The following is a 15296-nucleotide window of genomic DNA, read 5'->3' as shown; positions in this document are numbered from 1 at the left end:
TCCTGAGGGGTCTTGAGAAGATGGATGTGGAGATGATGTTTCCTCTTGTGGGAGAATGTAGAACTAGCGGTCACTGTTTAAAAATAAGGGGTCACTCATTTAAAACAAAGATGAGGCGAAATTGTTTTACTCAGTGGGTCGTGAGTCTTTAGAACTCTCTTCCTGAAAAGGTGGTGGAAGCAAAGTTTTTGAATGTTTTTAAGGCAGAGGTGGACAAATTCTTGGTAAGCAAGGGGGTGATCGGTTATCGGGGGTAGGTGGGATGCAGATTTCAGGTTAATATCAGATCAGCCATGGTCTTACTAAACGGCAGAGTAGGCTCGAGGGGCTTGATGACATTCTCCTGCTCCTTGTTTGTTTGTTTGTAATTAGCCCTTAATCAAAGTCACTAAAAGAAGCAACTTATTTGTTCATTATCGTATTGTCTGTGGGCGATTGCTGTACATAAATTGACTGCTGTGTTTCCTACAGTACAACAGTGACTACACTTCATTTGTTGTGACGTACTTAGGAATGTCCTAAGATAATGAAAGAGGCTATATAAGTGCACTTTCTTTTTTAAAGAGCATCAATGCATTTAAGGGTCTGCTAGATAAACACAGGAGATAGAAAGAAACAGAGGGATATGCTGTTTGGGTTAGATGAAGCAAAGAGGGAGGAGGCATGTGTGGAGTACAGTCAACAGAATTTATGAAAGGAAAATTATATTTGACAAGCGTTAGAGTTTTTAGAGAATGTAACTAGTAAGATAGATAAAGGGGAAATCAATGAATGTAGAGTAGCTGGATTTTCAAAAAACATTCAAAAGGTGCTAAACAAGAGGTTATTAAAATTAGGGCATAGGATTGGAGGGTAATTTATTCACATGGATTGAGGATTGATTAATGGACAGAAAACTAAAAAAGGGAAATTTTTGGATTGGCAGGCTGTAACTAATAGGGTATCTCAAGGATCAGTTCTTCGACCTCTATGAGATACAATGTATATTTTGAACTTAGATGGGGGACTGAGTGTTACATATTCAAGTTTGTAGAAGATACAAAGTTAGGTGGAAAAAGAGGTTGCAAAGAGGCTGCAGATGGAGATGAGTAGGCAAGAACATGACAGATGGAAAACAATATGGTCAAGTATGAAGTGATCTAGCAGGAAAAATAAGAAGCCAGAATTTTTCTTAAGTCGAGAGAAAATGGGAAATGTTTGTATTCTGAGGGACCTGGGTGTCCTTGTACATCAATTACAGAAAGCTGAAATGCAGGTACAGCATGCAATTAGGAAGGCAAATGGCGTGTTAGCTTTTGTTACAAAGAGGTTGGAGTGTAACAGGAAAGAAGTCTTACAATTATACACAGTATTGGTGAGGCTACACCTGGAGAAGTGTGTGCAATTTTGGTATCCTTGCCCAAAAAAGGACTAACTCTCCTTAGAGAGAGTGCAATGAGAGTTCACAAGACTGGTTCATAAGATTAAGGTGTTGTTTTAAGAGGGGTGATCAAGTAGATTAGGGGCGGAATTTTATGGCCCCTCCCACCAGTGGGATTTTCCGGTCTTGTGAAATTAATGGACTTCTGAATGGCTCACGGCGTTTTCCGGCCCCACCCCCCGCTGTGACAGGGGGCGTAAAATTCTACCCTAGGTCTAAATTCCCATGGCTGGGGATATCTGAAACACTGGGTCACAGTCTTAGAACAAACAGTCAGCCATTTAGATGAGATGAGAAATTTCTTCAATGAAAAGGTTGTGAAACTTTAGAATTCTCGACTTCAGAGAGCTGTGGATGCTCAGTCGTTGAGTACTTTCAAGACAGAATTTTTTTTTTAGATTTTTCAGTATAAGGCAGTTACAGGGTAGGGGCATAGTGCAGCAAGGTGGAGTTAAGGTAGACGATCAGGAATGGCAAAGCAGGCTGGAAGGACTATATGGCTTACTCCAGCTCCCATGTCATATGTTCTTATATTCAGTTGGGTTGAATGGCCTGCTTCTGTGCCATAGATAGGGTTTTTTGTAATTTAACCTCTTTCACATCATGCATTTGCCTGCTTCAAGAGCTTAAAGGTGAGCAAACTTCAGACCAAGCAGTACTCTCTCCTTACATGTGTTGTAAGATTAGAAATTCAGATTGGAATGGTGAAACTTGCACTTGTCCTACATGGTGATGAAAGAAAGAATTCACCTGGCCTATTACATGCAAGTGACTGCGAACATTTCCTCCATTTGGTGCTTTGTCAATTGTAAATACAGTTTATAAAAGAATTCCTGCACTAATATCATAGAAACCCCATAGGACCCCTTGCCAAACACATTATGATGTTGCTACAGCAGAGACCACAGGAATCTCCAACCCCTGGCATCATTTTCCCAGCAAACCGACATATTGCCAACAGTACTTCTTTTGAAGAGCTGCATTTATAATTATGTTTCATGCTGTGCTGGTGCTATTCTTGTGTTAGCCTGGATAGTGAGTTATCGCGAGGACTATCACAGACTGTCCTCATGCCATCTGTGCATATACTCTTTTCAGTGGACTTGCCAGATGGGGATCAGGTGAAACAATCCTGGTTGATTTTTCCCTGTCCTAGACCAGATCACAGAAGCTAAATGTACTATCTCTACTGCTACCCCGAGATCAGATGAGCTAATTCGCTAATTCAGTGTAAGTACACATTGTCAGTTCATTTACTAACAAGCCATCAGGAGATCAGATAAACGTCTCAGTCAGGGTAGCAGTAGTAATACTGCAGTTATGTCATGATATGGTACTGGACAAGCATCTCAAAAGTCATAAGTTCAAATCACACTATGACAAGTTCTGAAATTGAGTTTGATGAATATTGCAATTTGCGAGCTGGCAACAGAAAAAGTGCCCATGAAAGCTGCTGCTCGTTGTAAAAACTCAGCTGGTTCATGAATATCCTTCAGCAAAAGGAAACCTATCAGCTCTAGGTGGTCTGGCCTACATATGACTTTAGTCGCACACAATGTGGTTGATACTGGATACCCTCTAAGCTGGCCTAGCAAATTAGTAGGTGGTCAGGGAAGAACGAATCCACTCTTGCTAGTGTCATCCACATCCCAAGATCAAAGGAAATTATCAGCCAGCATTCTCCCTCGTTTGCAATAAAACTATTGGAAAGTCATCTGATGTGACATCAGGTGAAGATAGGTTCATGTTTGGTTATAACACTGGACCAGCCTATGAAGATTAGCAAAACCTTCCCTTGAATTATGTTAAGAATCAACCATTAAGATTTAGAGAAAGCGACAGCATAAAATTTTACAGCACAGAACAAGGGCATTCAGGCCATCATACCTGTACTAGCTCTTTGAAACTACTGTCAAATAAGTCCCATTATCCCACCCTGTCCCCATAGCCCTACTTCACTTGTGGCATTGGGTTGTACAGAGACAGATTACACAACAAAAGCACAAAGTCTGACAAAAGTTATAAACTTTATTGTTCACTTTTAGTAAACAATCTTGTTCCAATGAGAGTCAACATGAACTTTGTAAAGTTTTACAATGGGACATCAAATTACTTCTTATGAGTCTAGAAATTATTGTTTCTGATATTAGTGGATAATTGTTTGACATGTTGATGCAATGCTCCTTTGTTCACTGTTTTAGCTTGTTTATTTTAAATGGACCATTGACTCTGCTGAAATAGGGCATGGGGAAGCATCATTGTGACTAATTCAGGCAAATGTAAGGTGGAATTTTGGATAACAAGGTAATCACATTGTTTGGAAGGCAAGACTGATATTCTGGAAAATAATTAGTGGGTTGCGACTCTCCTGGGATAGCCTGAATGCCAGGAGCGTTTGGAGAGGATTTTCTTTAGTCCCTTAGGAGTTTGGTGGAAGGGATGGTCGAAATCTGATGATGGATGGAGGCAAGATGGAATAACTTGATGGTCTTTTCTCTTCCTGGATGCACAAACCTAAAGAGTGTCCATCCATTAATATCTCAAACAATAATTTCAAGCCTATAGTCTGGAATAGGATGACTGTTACTGCACACCCATGGATGATGTAGTGGTGGGTCCCAGAAAGATGTGTGGTCTGCAAGGAAGTGTGGAGCACATTGCCTTACTGGCTGTTTGCACCTGGCAAACAGCACATATAAGGCACCCAAATTAAACTTCCAATCCCTCAGCTTCTAGCTAGGGGAAGCAGTTCATAACCTGATGAGCAGAGACAGGAACAAGACAGAACCCATGGGAAAGGAAAGTGGCAAGATACAGTGCAGTTTTCGGATCAAAGTAAAAATACAATAAGATTTTCAAACTTCCCTTTGTGCTTAAAAATCATGCAAAAATGGAATCTGGTGGCTAAGTGTTCATTTAAAGAAGTAAGATCCTCACTGGGAAGGCAATTCACCAAAATTTTTTTTTCTTTAGACTCTATCCACCGAGGCTTTTGTTATCACAGTGGGATTAGTTGTTATGTTTCTCAGGTTTCCTTGGTCCGTTGTCTGGTTCAGTTGTTTTCTTTTGATGCCGAGATTTCCTTTGAGTGATAAAAATATTGTCACTGATACATTCGAGCACAGTTTCTCCTTTGGCCCTACAACAGTGCTTTTGTTCTGTCTCTCTGGTTACAATACAGCTGAACTGTACTCAGTGTTTTTGTACTCTTCAGCAACCCTTCTGTTAAATTACAATATATGAAACCCTTACAAAAGTCTGCAATACACATTAAACATCCCATATGCCTTCCTCCCCCAGGAGTTATACTACACCAACAATGACCCATGTGATCATAGTTCTACTATAATCCTCAGTATACAAAGAAAATCCCTTGTGGCCTATGCAGCCTCCACTGGTGTGTGCTATACCAAAGCAAGTCTCCCTCCTGACAGATGTGAAACAGTCAAACTGCCTTATCCACGACTCTTGCTGTTATGCTGCATCCAAACAATAATCTACATAATCATACCACTCCTAGTTCTATTACAACTCAGTTTTCTACAGTATGCCATTTCCTAACTACAATGAAGCCAATTGGTTGCATCCACCCCCACAAGTATGCTATACTGCGTGCTCCAGCTCTTGAAAGTCAGCTGTGCCCTAGCAATTCGCCTTGTGGCCATATCCATCCTAGTGCTGCTACAGCCCGCAGGAGCAAGAAACTCAGATTCCATAATAATGGAGCATGGGGTTCTAGTTGTCTGCACTTAATTATATATGATTGCATTTTCGAAACTTTGATAACATAGTGAGAAGTGGCACCTTCATAACATATCCTGACAATTAACAGTTCAAATGTGACTGGCTGTGTATCCAGGAAGGAGAAACAGATATGCATCAAATTCATAAATAGCTCAATGTGGGCTAGTGCATGGTGGCATGGAACAGGAATAGACTGGCATGGGGGTACCAATGCATTGTGCAATAAATCACCATTGCAGAGCGTCATGAAGAACCAATGCATAGTGCAGTATTCTTCTATGCTACAGTGTCATTTAAGGCTAATACTTTGCACCATAGAGAACTATTGTACTGTGGCATAGAGTGTCAAGAGGCATCTTTATAATCCCACCTACTGAGTGTCTGTTTTTGCTGTACCCTGCAGGGAGCTGCCAAACAAAAGTCAGGCAGCTCCGCTCACAGGTTCAGTGATGGAAGAAAAAAAAAGTCAGAAGGACACAGTAGAAAGAAAGCGGAAATTTCTGGGTCTCCCACTTAGATTCAGGGAACATAACTCAAGACATTGGCTGGCAACCAGGTTATTTTTCTACAAAATGTACGCTCCAATTACCTTTCCTCCTCTCACAAATATGCTGACACTTGCAGGAGTATGGTTTCACAGGTGTGGGTCATCTCCTGACAATTTGTCCAGGTTACTTAAACTGTGAATGTCAACAGACTTTGAAAGCTTGGAGGACATCACAGATATGCTGTATCCTGTCCTCACCACGCTGTGTACTTTCTAGTAAGACTCATGGATAATGACTGGGAGTGGGAACCATGACCAAATTTTCCTATCCTGTGCTCAGGGTGTTGAGAACCATAGGACAAATACCACTGCCTTGGCAGTGTAACATCTAGGGATTGAACTTGGGCACCATTTTTTATTCTGCCCACCTCAATCTCACACTGAGTAATGTATTAATCCACTGGGTCACCAAGGGAGATATTGACATACTGGTTATACCACATTTCTAAACAATGGAAGAGATCTATGACAGAATGAAACTACGACTGCAACCGCCATGTTACAAGGTTGGGCATTCACTGCCCAAGTTCACGAATGCAGAGAACTTAAAGCCACAATAGCTGTGGTGTATGGTGCTTGATGTGTAGCTGCTTTATGCAATGCCTTTCTTCAACACTTACAAGAGAATTTTTTTCACCAAATCTGCTCCAGAAAGTCATTTTGACTTGGTTCTTGTGCCCTGTTCTTTCATCAAAACATTGACAGCTGTCAAAGGGTGGACTGTACAGGTGAAGGCTGACTGCAGATTCTGTGTGACTCACATTTTCCACCCGGTGCAGGCCAATCGTATCTGTGGTTTGAGGAAAGGAGTTACTTCATTGGAATAACTTTTTATAAAAACTTTCCAATTTTTTTTCTCTTCTCTCTGCATAGGATATAAGTATTGGCTGCCCTTTGGCACCTCATGCATGTGGCATCATTAATCATGAGTGACAGCCAACTGTTCTACTACAAGAAACATCAGAGCTGAGTGAAATATTGTAATCACCTGATATCCATGCACTTGCACTTTCAAGCAGGGTCACTGGCTAGTGATAGGATGTACGAACCCTGACTGATAATTTTTCCTCTCCAAGGCCCATGGCACTTTAGCTATTTGGAGCACCTGTTAACCTGGCTTAGTCACATAACTCACCACTGACTGATAATTGAGTCTGACACTTCTTGGATCATTTTCTTCATTAAATAAATGAACTATGCATCCAGGCCACTATTTCTCATTCATTAAATATTACCAAAAATATCTGATCATTCATTGGTTTATTATTTTGGAACCTGGCTGTGTGTCCATTTCCCCACACGATGACAGTAAATGCAGTTCAGAAGTAACCTATTGGTTGTAAAGCACTTTGGAATGTGCTGAGGTCATGAGAAAGCTGTATATAAAGCAAGTTCCTTGCTTTGAAGGCAAAGTGGTTGCAATTCATTTTTTATGAATAAGTATTTCCTGTCATTCAGCCCTAAACTTTTCTTTGACAACCTATGTATAAATTTCATTACACACTTGAAAGGGAATATCTTTAGCCTTTAAAGCCAAAAAAATGCAACTTTTGCAATAGAATTGCAGGCGTGTTAACACTGGAAATTAGTCAAACATGAGAATTCTTCATATAATTACTTTCAATTCAGTTAATGAATGTAAACAAACTCCTTCTCCATTACAGCCTTTTTGTCTTTTGTGACATTAGCACCAGTTATTTCTTCTCTGAAATGTTCTCCTTCATTTTTTTCTTATTGGGCCACACTTATCTTACATTCTTTTCTTCCTCCCTGCATCCTCACCGAATCGAAATAAAGACTCATTATATCAAAATAAAGACTCATGATAGTATATCCTACAGCCATCGGTGATACCTGACTACAGCTTCTCAAAATTCTTCTCTTCCTCTGTTGCTGCTTTCAGCCTAGGTGGAATTCTGCATGGTGGGCCTTGGGATTCATCTCGATTTCTCAATATTAAAACCTTTAGAGCTATCACCAGAGAGCTCTTTCCAAATTTGATTTACTTCCACAACCCAATATTGCCACTGGCTACAGATTTGGAATAACTGCTTAAAAAAGCCTGTAGGAGCAAAGTTGAATGTTCCAATAGTAATCAACAGGTCAAACTATCATGATAAACCCCATACAAAAATAATGTCATATGAAATCACAGATACTTATCAACAAAATATTGCTTACCACCTTAATGATACATGAACAATCATATACATGCCCTTCTATTGAAATCTACTCATGGTAGTCATTTTATCCATATTAAAAAAAGGTCATGTAACAATCCACAGGTCTGCCCTGCTAAAGTTAGGTATTTAAAAACAGGTTTGTGTTTAACAAGTCATATTACATTTGTAAGGGCTTATTTAGAAGAATCATTGATGTTCAGTTTCATTTAACTGCACTACTTTCTTATGTAATTTTTGCATCTCAATATGTTTTACAAGGGCTATCTCCAGTATTGTTGATTGCTGCTATAACTAGGTTGCAGCAAACAAAGAGATAAAAGCAAAGAACTGCGGATGCTGTAAATCAAAAACAAAAACAGAAACAGAAATACCTAGAAAAGCTCAGCAGGTCTGGCAGCATCGGCGGAGAAGAGCACAGTAAATGTTTCGAGTCCTCATGCCCCTCCAACAGAACTAAGTGAAAATAGGAAAGGGGTGAAATATAAACTGGCTTAAGGGGGTGGGGGTGTTGTTGGGACAAGCAGCCAGTAATAGGTGGAGATAACCAAAATATGTCACAGATAAAAGGACAAAAAGGTGTTGAAGGTGGTGATATTATCTAAAGGAATGTGCTAATTAAGAGTAGAAAGCAGGACAGACAAGGTACAGATAGCTCTAGTGGGAGTGGGGTGAAGGAATACTAAAAGGTAGAGATAAACAATGGGTGGAAATACATTTAAAAATAATGGAAATAGGTGAGAAAAGAAAAATCTATATAAATTATTGGAAAAAACAAAAAGGAGGAGGAAGAAACGGAAAGGGGGTGGGGATGGAGGAGAGATTCAAGATTTAAAATTGTTGAACTCAATATTTAGTCATGAAGGCTGTAAAGTGCCTAGTCGGAAGATGAGGTGCTGTTCCTCCAGTTTGCGTTGAGCTTCACTGGAACAATGCAGCAAGCCAAGGACAGACACGTGGGCATGAGAGCAGGGTGGAGTGTTAAAATGGGAAACGCCAACTGTGCTCTTCTCCGCCGATGCTGCCAGACCTGCTGAGTTTTTCCAGGTATTTCTGTTTCTGTTTTTGTTTTGCAGCAAACAAAGTGCTTTACATGGGCATTCCTTTGGGAGTTCCTATAGTGCTACACCACACGCACCTAGACTAGTCCAATTGGGCACTGTTAAGTAGTAAGAAAGTTTATTAGTAGCAAGCTCTCAGAACCGCCATTGTACATTATTCAGCAGCTTTGACCCTACCCAAAATGGATACGTGACCTTACCATTGATGTACGTGCACTCATTTTCATAAAAGGTTTTCTCGCATTTCTTGGTTAGCTCCTGGTTCTTGTGATTAACATCTGGCCAATTAAATAGGGTTTCTTTCAGCTGTCCCTGTAGTAGCTTCAGGAAGCAATGTGAATTGGAGTGGTCATGGATACTGCTGCGGAGTAACCAAACAAAAAAAAAAAGACACTCAAACAAATGATAACAAATTAAAGAGAGCTGACAAAGCACAAATCTGGGAACCTTAGCTTTATCTGAGATGCTTATCTTTCAAATGAAAACAAGGAGCTCCCCAAATGCTAGTGAGTAAAGGCATGGTCAGGGTAGTGCTGAGTCTCATAGGTATAAAAGGTCATGGGGGCCAATTTCCAGTTTAAGCTGATCAAAGCCCAAACAAGCAGTGGGGTTGCTACATATAATGACCTTGGGCTAAAATTCAGCCAAGTTCTTGCTCCTATTGTTACATAGTGAGTCTGGAAACACTGCTCATGTGTATGTTGGGTGAGACTATGATTGGTGTCAGACCTTATATCTCCCATATTCTAAATGCCTGCTGACACTTAGTTCTCCAGCAGAAAAGGGAGAAAATAGCGCTTGAAAAACAAAGGAGGATGCAAAACATTGTGAAGGGCATTCTATGGAGACATCTGTTAATTTTAGCATCAATTCCCCTGGATAATATCGTGATCAGACCATGCAAGGTGATAGTAAAAATCTGGCTTGGAGTTTTGTAAGCTTGTAATTCAGCTGTGTTCCCGGAGCAATGCAAATCAAAGCTCTGCCATGCCAAAACTAGGAGCATTTAGTAGACTGGAAATTTACAAAATGGAAGAGGGGAAGGGAAAGAAATGATTCCCATAAAGTTGGATGGACATAAGTGGACAAAACTGGGTTTCTTCATCACTTGAGTTTACAGGTGCTTCAGTACTGTTGCACCATGACAATTGCTGTAGAGCAATTTAACTCAGGTTTATTTTGCCTTTCTGATTGAAAACAAAGCAACCATGGGCTTATCATCAGATTAACCACCCCCAAGAGTTTCATTGTACCTGTGCGTTCGTATCTTTCATATGAATCATATTAACAAGGTGGTTTTCCATAATGGGTCAGAAAATTAACTAGCAAGTATTCCAGTTAGATTAGATATTGTTCTTGGACCTTTCCACTCATTGATAATTAATGATTTAATTTCCCACTCTTAAAAATACCACCCATCTCTTTCCAGATAATTCTGTTGAGATTGCTGAAACATTGAATGTCACAATAATACAGTTAAAGGAGAAAGGGTGATATTCAATGTTTAATTATATTTCTTCATCGTTTCATCTCTCTAATGATTTCTCATCTTTTCTTATTCATCTGGTCAGAATAGGATTCAGAGTATTTAATTATTTCCAGTCTCTTATTAAATGATATTTCCCAGGAGTTTTGTACAAATCATTTTAACAAGGCTGCAATGGCTTCAATTTCAACAACCTCCACCACCACCACTCCTGATGGGCAGGGGAGAATCATGGAATCCACCCCATTTCTCTCCCTGTAAATTTTAAAGTTTAAATCAAGCCATGGGAGAGATATCTGTAAAATGCAGTTTAACAGCTTGGCTGCTGTGCTATGGTGGTGTGGAGGTTGGGGAGGGGGCGAATCCAACAATCAGTAGGGCTTAGGCAGAAAACTTGTCATCAGAAGAGCCCATGACGGGGTGGAGGAGGCTTGAGATTGGGAGTGCTGAGTGGGAACCAGAGATTGTGAGGGCTGGTGGGTGCAGGGAGATGGAGATCTGGGTTTCTGGAGGGAGGCAGAGATTGGGGCTGGGGGAAGCCAAGGCTTGCTTGAGGGCCTGGGAGAGTAGTCCTGCAAGAACTCCACAATGAGTGCTGGAAGATTCACTTGCTCTGGGGAATCGGCAGCTCCCACCTCATTTTAGCTGCCAGGAGTCCCACAGCTCGGACAACCTCCCACCCCCACCCCCTCTTTGTTTAAGTGGTGGTGTCAATGATGTCATCAAGCCACAACTTTGTTATGATAAATAGGCCTCTACCTGCATTTTACTGGTGTTCCCAGTACAATTATCAGTCTGGGGCCTAGCTTTTTACAATCTATATTATTGACTTAAATGGAAGGGCCAAGAGTAATGTATATTCAGCAAACTTGGATACAAAGCTAGGTGGGACAGTAAACTGCGAGAAGGATACAAGGATTCTGCAAAGGGAGTCTGCACAGTTTAAGTAAGTGGGCAATAAGTTGGTAGACAGAATTGGGAGGTTAGTCACTTTGGAAGGAAGGAAGAATAGAAAAACAGACTATTTTTCAAATGGTTTGAAACAATTAAATGTTGGTCTTAAGAGGGGTGACAAGTGGCATATGTGCCACACAAGTGCCAAGCAATGACCATCTCCAACAAGGCAGAATCTAACCATCTAATCCTTGACGTTCAATGGCTTTACCATCACTGAATCCTCCACTATCGACATCCTGGGGGTTACCACTGACCAGAAACTGAACTGGACCAGCCATATAAATAGGGTGGCTACAAGAGCAGGTCAGAGGCTAAGAATCCTGCAGCGAGTAACTCACCTCCTGACTCCCCAAAGCCAGTCCATCATTTACAAGGCACAAGTCAGGAGTGTGATGGAATACTCTCCACTTGCCTGGACAAGTGCAGCTCCAACAACATTCAAGAAGCTCGACACCATCCAGGACGAAGCAAACTGCTTGACTGAAACCCCATCCAAAAAATTCACTCCCTCCACCACCGACAAACAGTGGCAGCAATGTATACCATCTGCAAGATGCACTGCAGGAACTCATCAAGGCTCCTTAGACAGCACCTTCCAAACTCATGACCACTGCCATCTAAAAAGATTAGGGCAGCAGACACCTGGGAACACCACCGCTTTCAAGTTCCCCTCCAAGCCACTCACCATCTTGACTTGGAAATATATCGTCGTTCCTTCACTGTCGCTGGGTCAAAATCCTGGAACTCTCTCCTGAACAGCACTGTGAATACCACATGGACTACAACATTTCAAGAAAGCAACTCACCACCACCTTCTCAAGGGCAATTAGGGATGGACAATAAATGCTGGCCTAGCCAGCAATGCCCACATCCCATGAACGAATAAAAAACATGTTCTTGTGTACTAAACACAGGTTTACATATAGTACAGCAAGCAATTAGGAAGGAAAATGGTATGTTGACTTTTATTTTAAGGGATATGCAAAATAAGAGTAAGGAAGTCTTGCTGGAATTGTACAGGGCTTTGGTGAGTACACCTGAAGCATTGTTTCATTCTTGATATACTTGCCTTAAATAAGTCCTGGGATGAGAGGATTATCCTATGAGGAGATTGAGTAGAATGGAGTTTAGAAGAATGAGAGGTGGTCACATTGCAACACAAGATTCTGAGTGAGCTTTTACAGGGTACAGTATATGCAGAGAGGCTGTTTCTCCTGGCCAAGAGTCTAGAACTAGAGGGTATAGTTTCATGATAAGTGGTTGATCATTTAGAACAGAGTTGAAATGTCTTGACTCAAAGGGTTGTGAATCTTTGGAATTCTCTTCTTCAGAAGGCTGTGGATGTACAGATATCAAGTATATTCAAGGCTGAGATTGATAAGATTTTTGAACTTAAGCAAATTAAGTGATATGGAGAGCAGACTAGAAAGTGGAATTCAGTTGAAAGTCAGCCCCAATCTTATCAATAGTGGAGCAGGCCTGAGAGGCGTGGCCTACTTCTGCTCCTAATTATTATGGTTTTAAAACTAACCTCTGACCAAACTTTCATCATCTTTCCTAATTTTTCCTTTATTAACTCACTATCTATAAAGCGCCTCAAGATTGTTTCACATTAAAAATGGGGTAGTTAAATTAAAATTCTTGTTGCCTCTGTCAACATTTTTCCTACCCTACTATGGGAGCATTCACCACAAGGACTGTAGAAGTTCAAGGAGAAGGCCAGTCAGCTCTTTCTCAAAGCAACAATGGAAGGGCAATAAATGTGACCTTGTCACTCACATTTCAAATTATTGTAAATTGCAGCATATAAGTTGACCAGTTGTATAAGGTGACCTCATTTTTCCAGCCCTCAAAAAATCCCATTATTTCAAATAAATTCTGCATTTAAGTCAACCCTCTTTTCAGGCACAGCATGCTAATACTCGTATTAGTATTCAGGCTCAATTTTCCTCCCCACAAATGCATATTTTACTTACTGGCATTTTATAACTGGGTGTTAAGAGATTAAGCTTGTGATATGGGCTGTGTTGTGAAGGTGTGCGGGAGTTCAAGACATGCCCGTCCTTTGCGTTGGAAGCAGATGACAATTTAAAATGATGATCACCTAGCCCCAGGCTTCACTTTTATACTTGGCAAGTAAGTGGATCCCTGTTTTTGGAGGGATTTTGAGGCTTCAAAGGGCAACTTATACGCCGACATCTATGGGTAACTGCCTGGAAGAAAAATCTATGTCTCCAGGCTAGAAAGGATAAAAATCAGGGAAGGAGAACAGCTGAGGATACAACACATTGTAAAGGGCACAATATGGAGACATCTGTTTACTTTATCCTGGGAATTGATGCTAAAATTAAAGGTCAGAACATACCAGATGACAGCAAACAAAAAAAAAACTGGTGGAGGGTCTTGTAAACTTGGAGTCAAAGTAAGTGCTATTTTAAAGTGTTGCTATGCCCTATGGCGAGGCGGTGGCATAGTGGTATTGTCACTGGACTAGTAATCCAGAGACCCTGAGTAATGCTCTGAGGACATAGCTTTGAATCATACCATGGCAATGGTGGAATTTGAATTCAATCAATAAAAAAAATTTGGAATTAAAGGTCTAATGATGACCATGAAGCTATTGTCAATTGTAGTAAAACCCATCTGGTTCACTAATGTCCTTTAGGAAATCTGCCGTCCTTACCTGGTCTGGCCAACATGCGATTCCAGATCCGCAGCACGAGGCTGACTTTTAAACGGCCTAGCGAGCCACTCAGTTTCAAACCGTTAGAAAGTCAATAGGGAATGAAACCAGGCGGACCGCCTGGCATTGACCTAGGCACTGGAAACGACAACAGCAAAATTCAGCCCTGTCGGCCCTGCAAAGTCCTCCTTACAAACATCTGGGAGCATGTGCCAAAATTGGGAGAGCTGTCTCATGGACTAGTCAAGCAACAGCCTGACATAGTCATACTCACAGACAATGTCCCAGACACCACCACCATCACCACCCCTGGGTATGTCCTGTCCCACCAACAGGACTACCCAGCAGAAGTGGTGGCATAGTGGTATACAGTCGGGAGGGTGTTGCCCTGGGAGTCCTCAACTCCGCACCCCATGAATTCTTATGGCATCAGGTCAAACATGGGCAAATAAACCTCCTGCTGATTACCATGTACCACCCCACTCAGCTGATGAATCAATATTCCATGTTGAATATACTTGGAAGAAGCACTGATGGTGGCAAGGGCACAGAATGTTCTCTGGGTGGGGGACTTCAATATCCATCAACAAGAATGGCTCAGTGGCATCACTACAGACCAAGCTGGCCAGATCCTAAAAGACATTGGTGCTAGACCGGGTCTGCGGCAGGTGGTGAGGGAACTAACAAGAGGGAAAAAGATAACTGATCTCATCCTCACCAACCAGCCTGCTGCAGGTGCATCAGTCCATGACAGTATTGGTAGGAGTGACCACCGCACAGTTGTTGTGGAGACAAAGTCTCACCCTGACATTGAGGATACCCTCCACTGTGTCGTGTGGCACCACCATTATGCTAAATAGGATAGATTTCGAACAGATCCAGCAGCTCAAAACTGGGCATCCATGAGACACTGTGGGCATCAGCAGCTGCAGAATTGTACTCGAACACAATCTGTAACCTCACGGCCCACCATATCCCCCGCTTTAGCACTATCATCGAGCCAGGGGAACAACCCTGGTTCAGAGAAGAGTGCAGGCGGGCATGCCAGAAACAGCACCAGGTATACCTAAAAATGGAGGTGTCAACCTGGTGAAGCTAAACACAGGACTACTTTTGTGCCAAACAGCATTAGCAGCAAGCTATAGACAGAGCTAAGTGATCCCACAATTCTGGACCCAGTCATGAATGGTGGTGGACAATTGAAAAACTCACTGGAGT

The 15296-nt window shown here is 41.5% G+C and overlaps 1 protein-coding gene across 1 annotated transcript in view; it reads right to left on the bottom strand.

Moving 5' to 3' along the window:
* Positions 1-3428: 3428 nt before the first annotated feature.
* The window catches only part of LOC121287121 (cysteine dioxygenase type 1-like), a 34871-nt gene continuing 23003 nt past the window's right edge, over positions 3429-15296 (bottom strand). The window contains exons 3-5 of the mRNA XM_041204687.1: positions 9153-9313; positions 6332-6501; positions 3429-4502 (exon numbers count right to left, since the gene is read on the bottom strand). Of these exons, the coding sequence (XP_041060621.1) occupies positions 4473-4502; positions 6332-6501; positions 9153-9313 (361 nt within the window). The 3' untranslated portion in view covers positions 3429-4472. The remainder of the gene's footprint in view (positions 4503-6331; positions 6502-9152; positions 9314-15296) is intronic.

This window comes from Carcharodon carcharias, chromosome 14 (genome assembly GCF_017639515.1).
Source record: "Carcharodon carcharias isolate sCarCar2 chromosome 14, sCarCar2.pri, whole genome shotgun sequence".
Taxonomy (NCBI): domain Eukaryota; kingdom Metazoa; phylum Chordata; class Chondrichthyes; order Lamniformes; family Lamnidae; genus Carcharodon; species Carcharodon carcharias.
The sequence above is the reverse complement of the archived record's forward strand: the minus strand, read 5'-3'. Positions and strand labels throughout refer to the sequence as shown.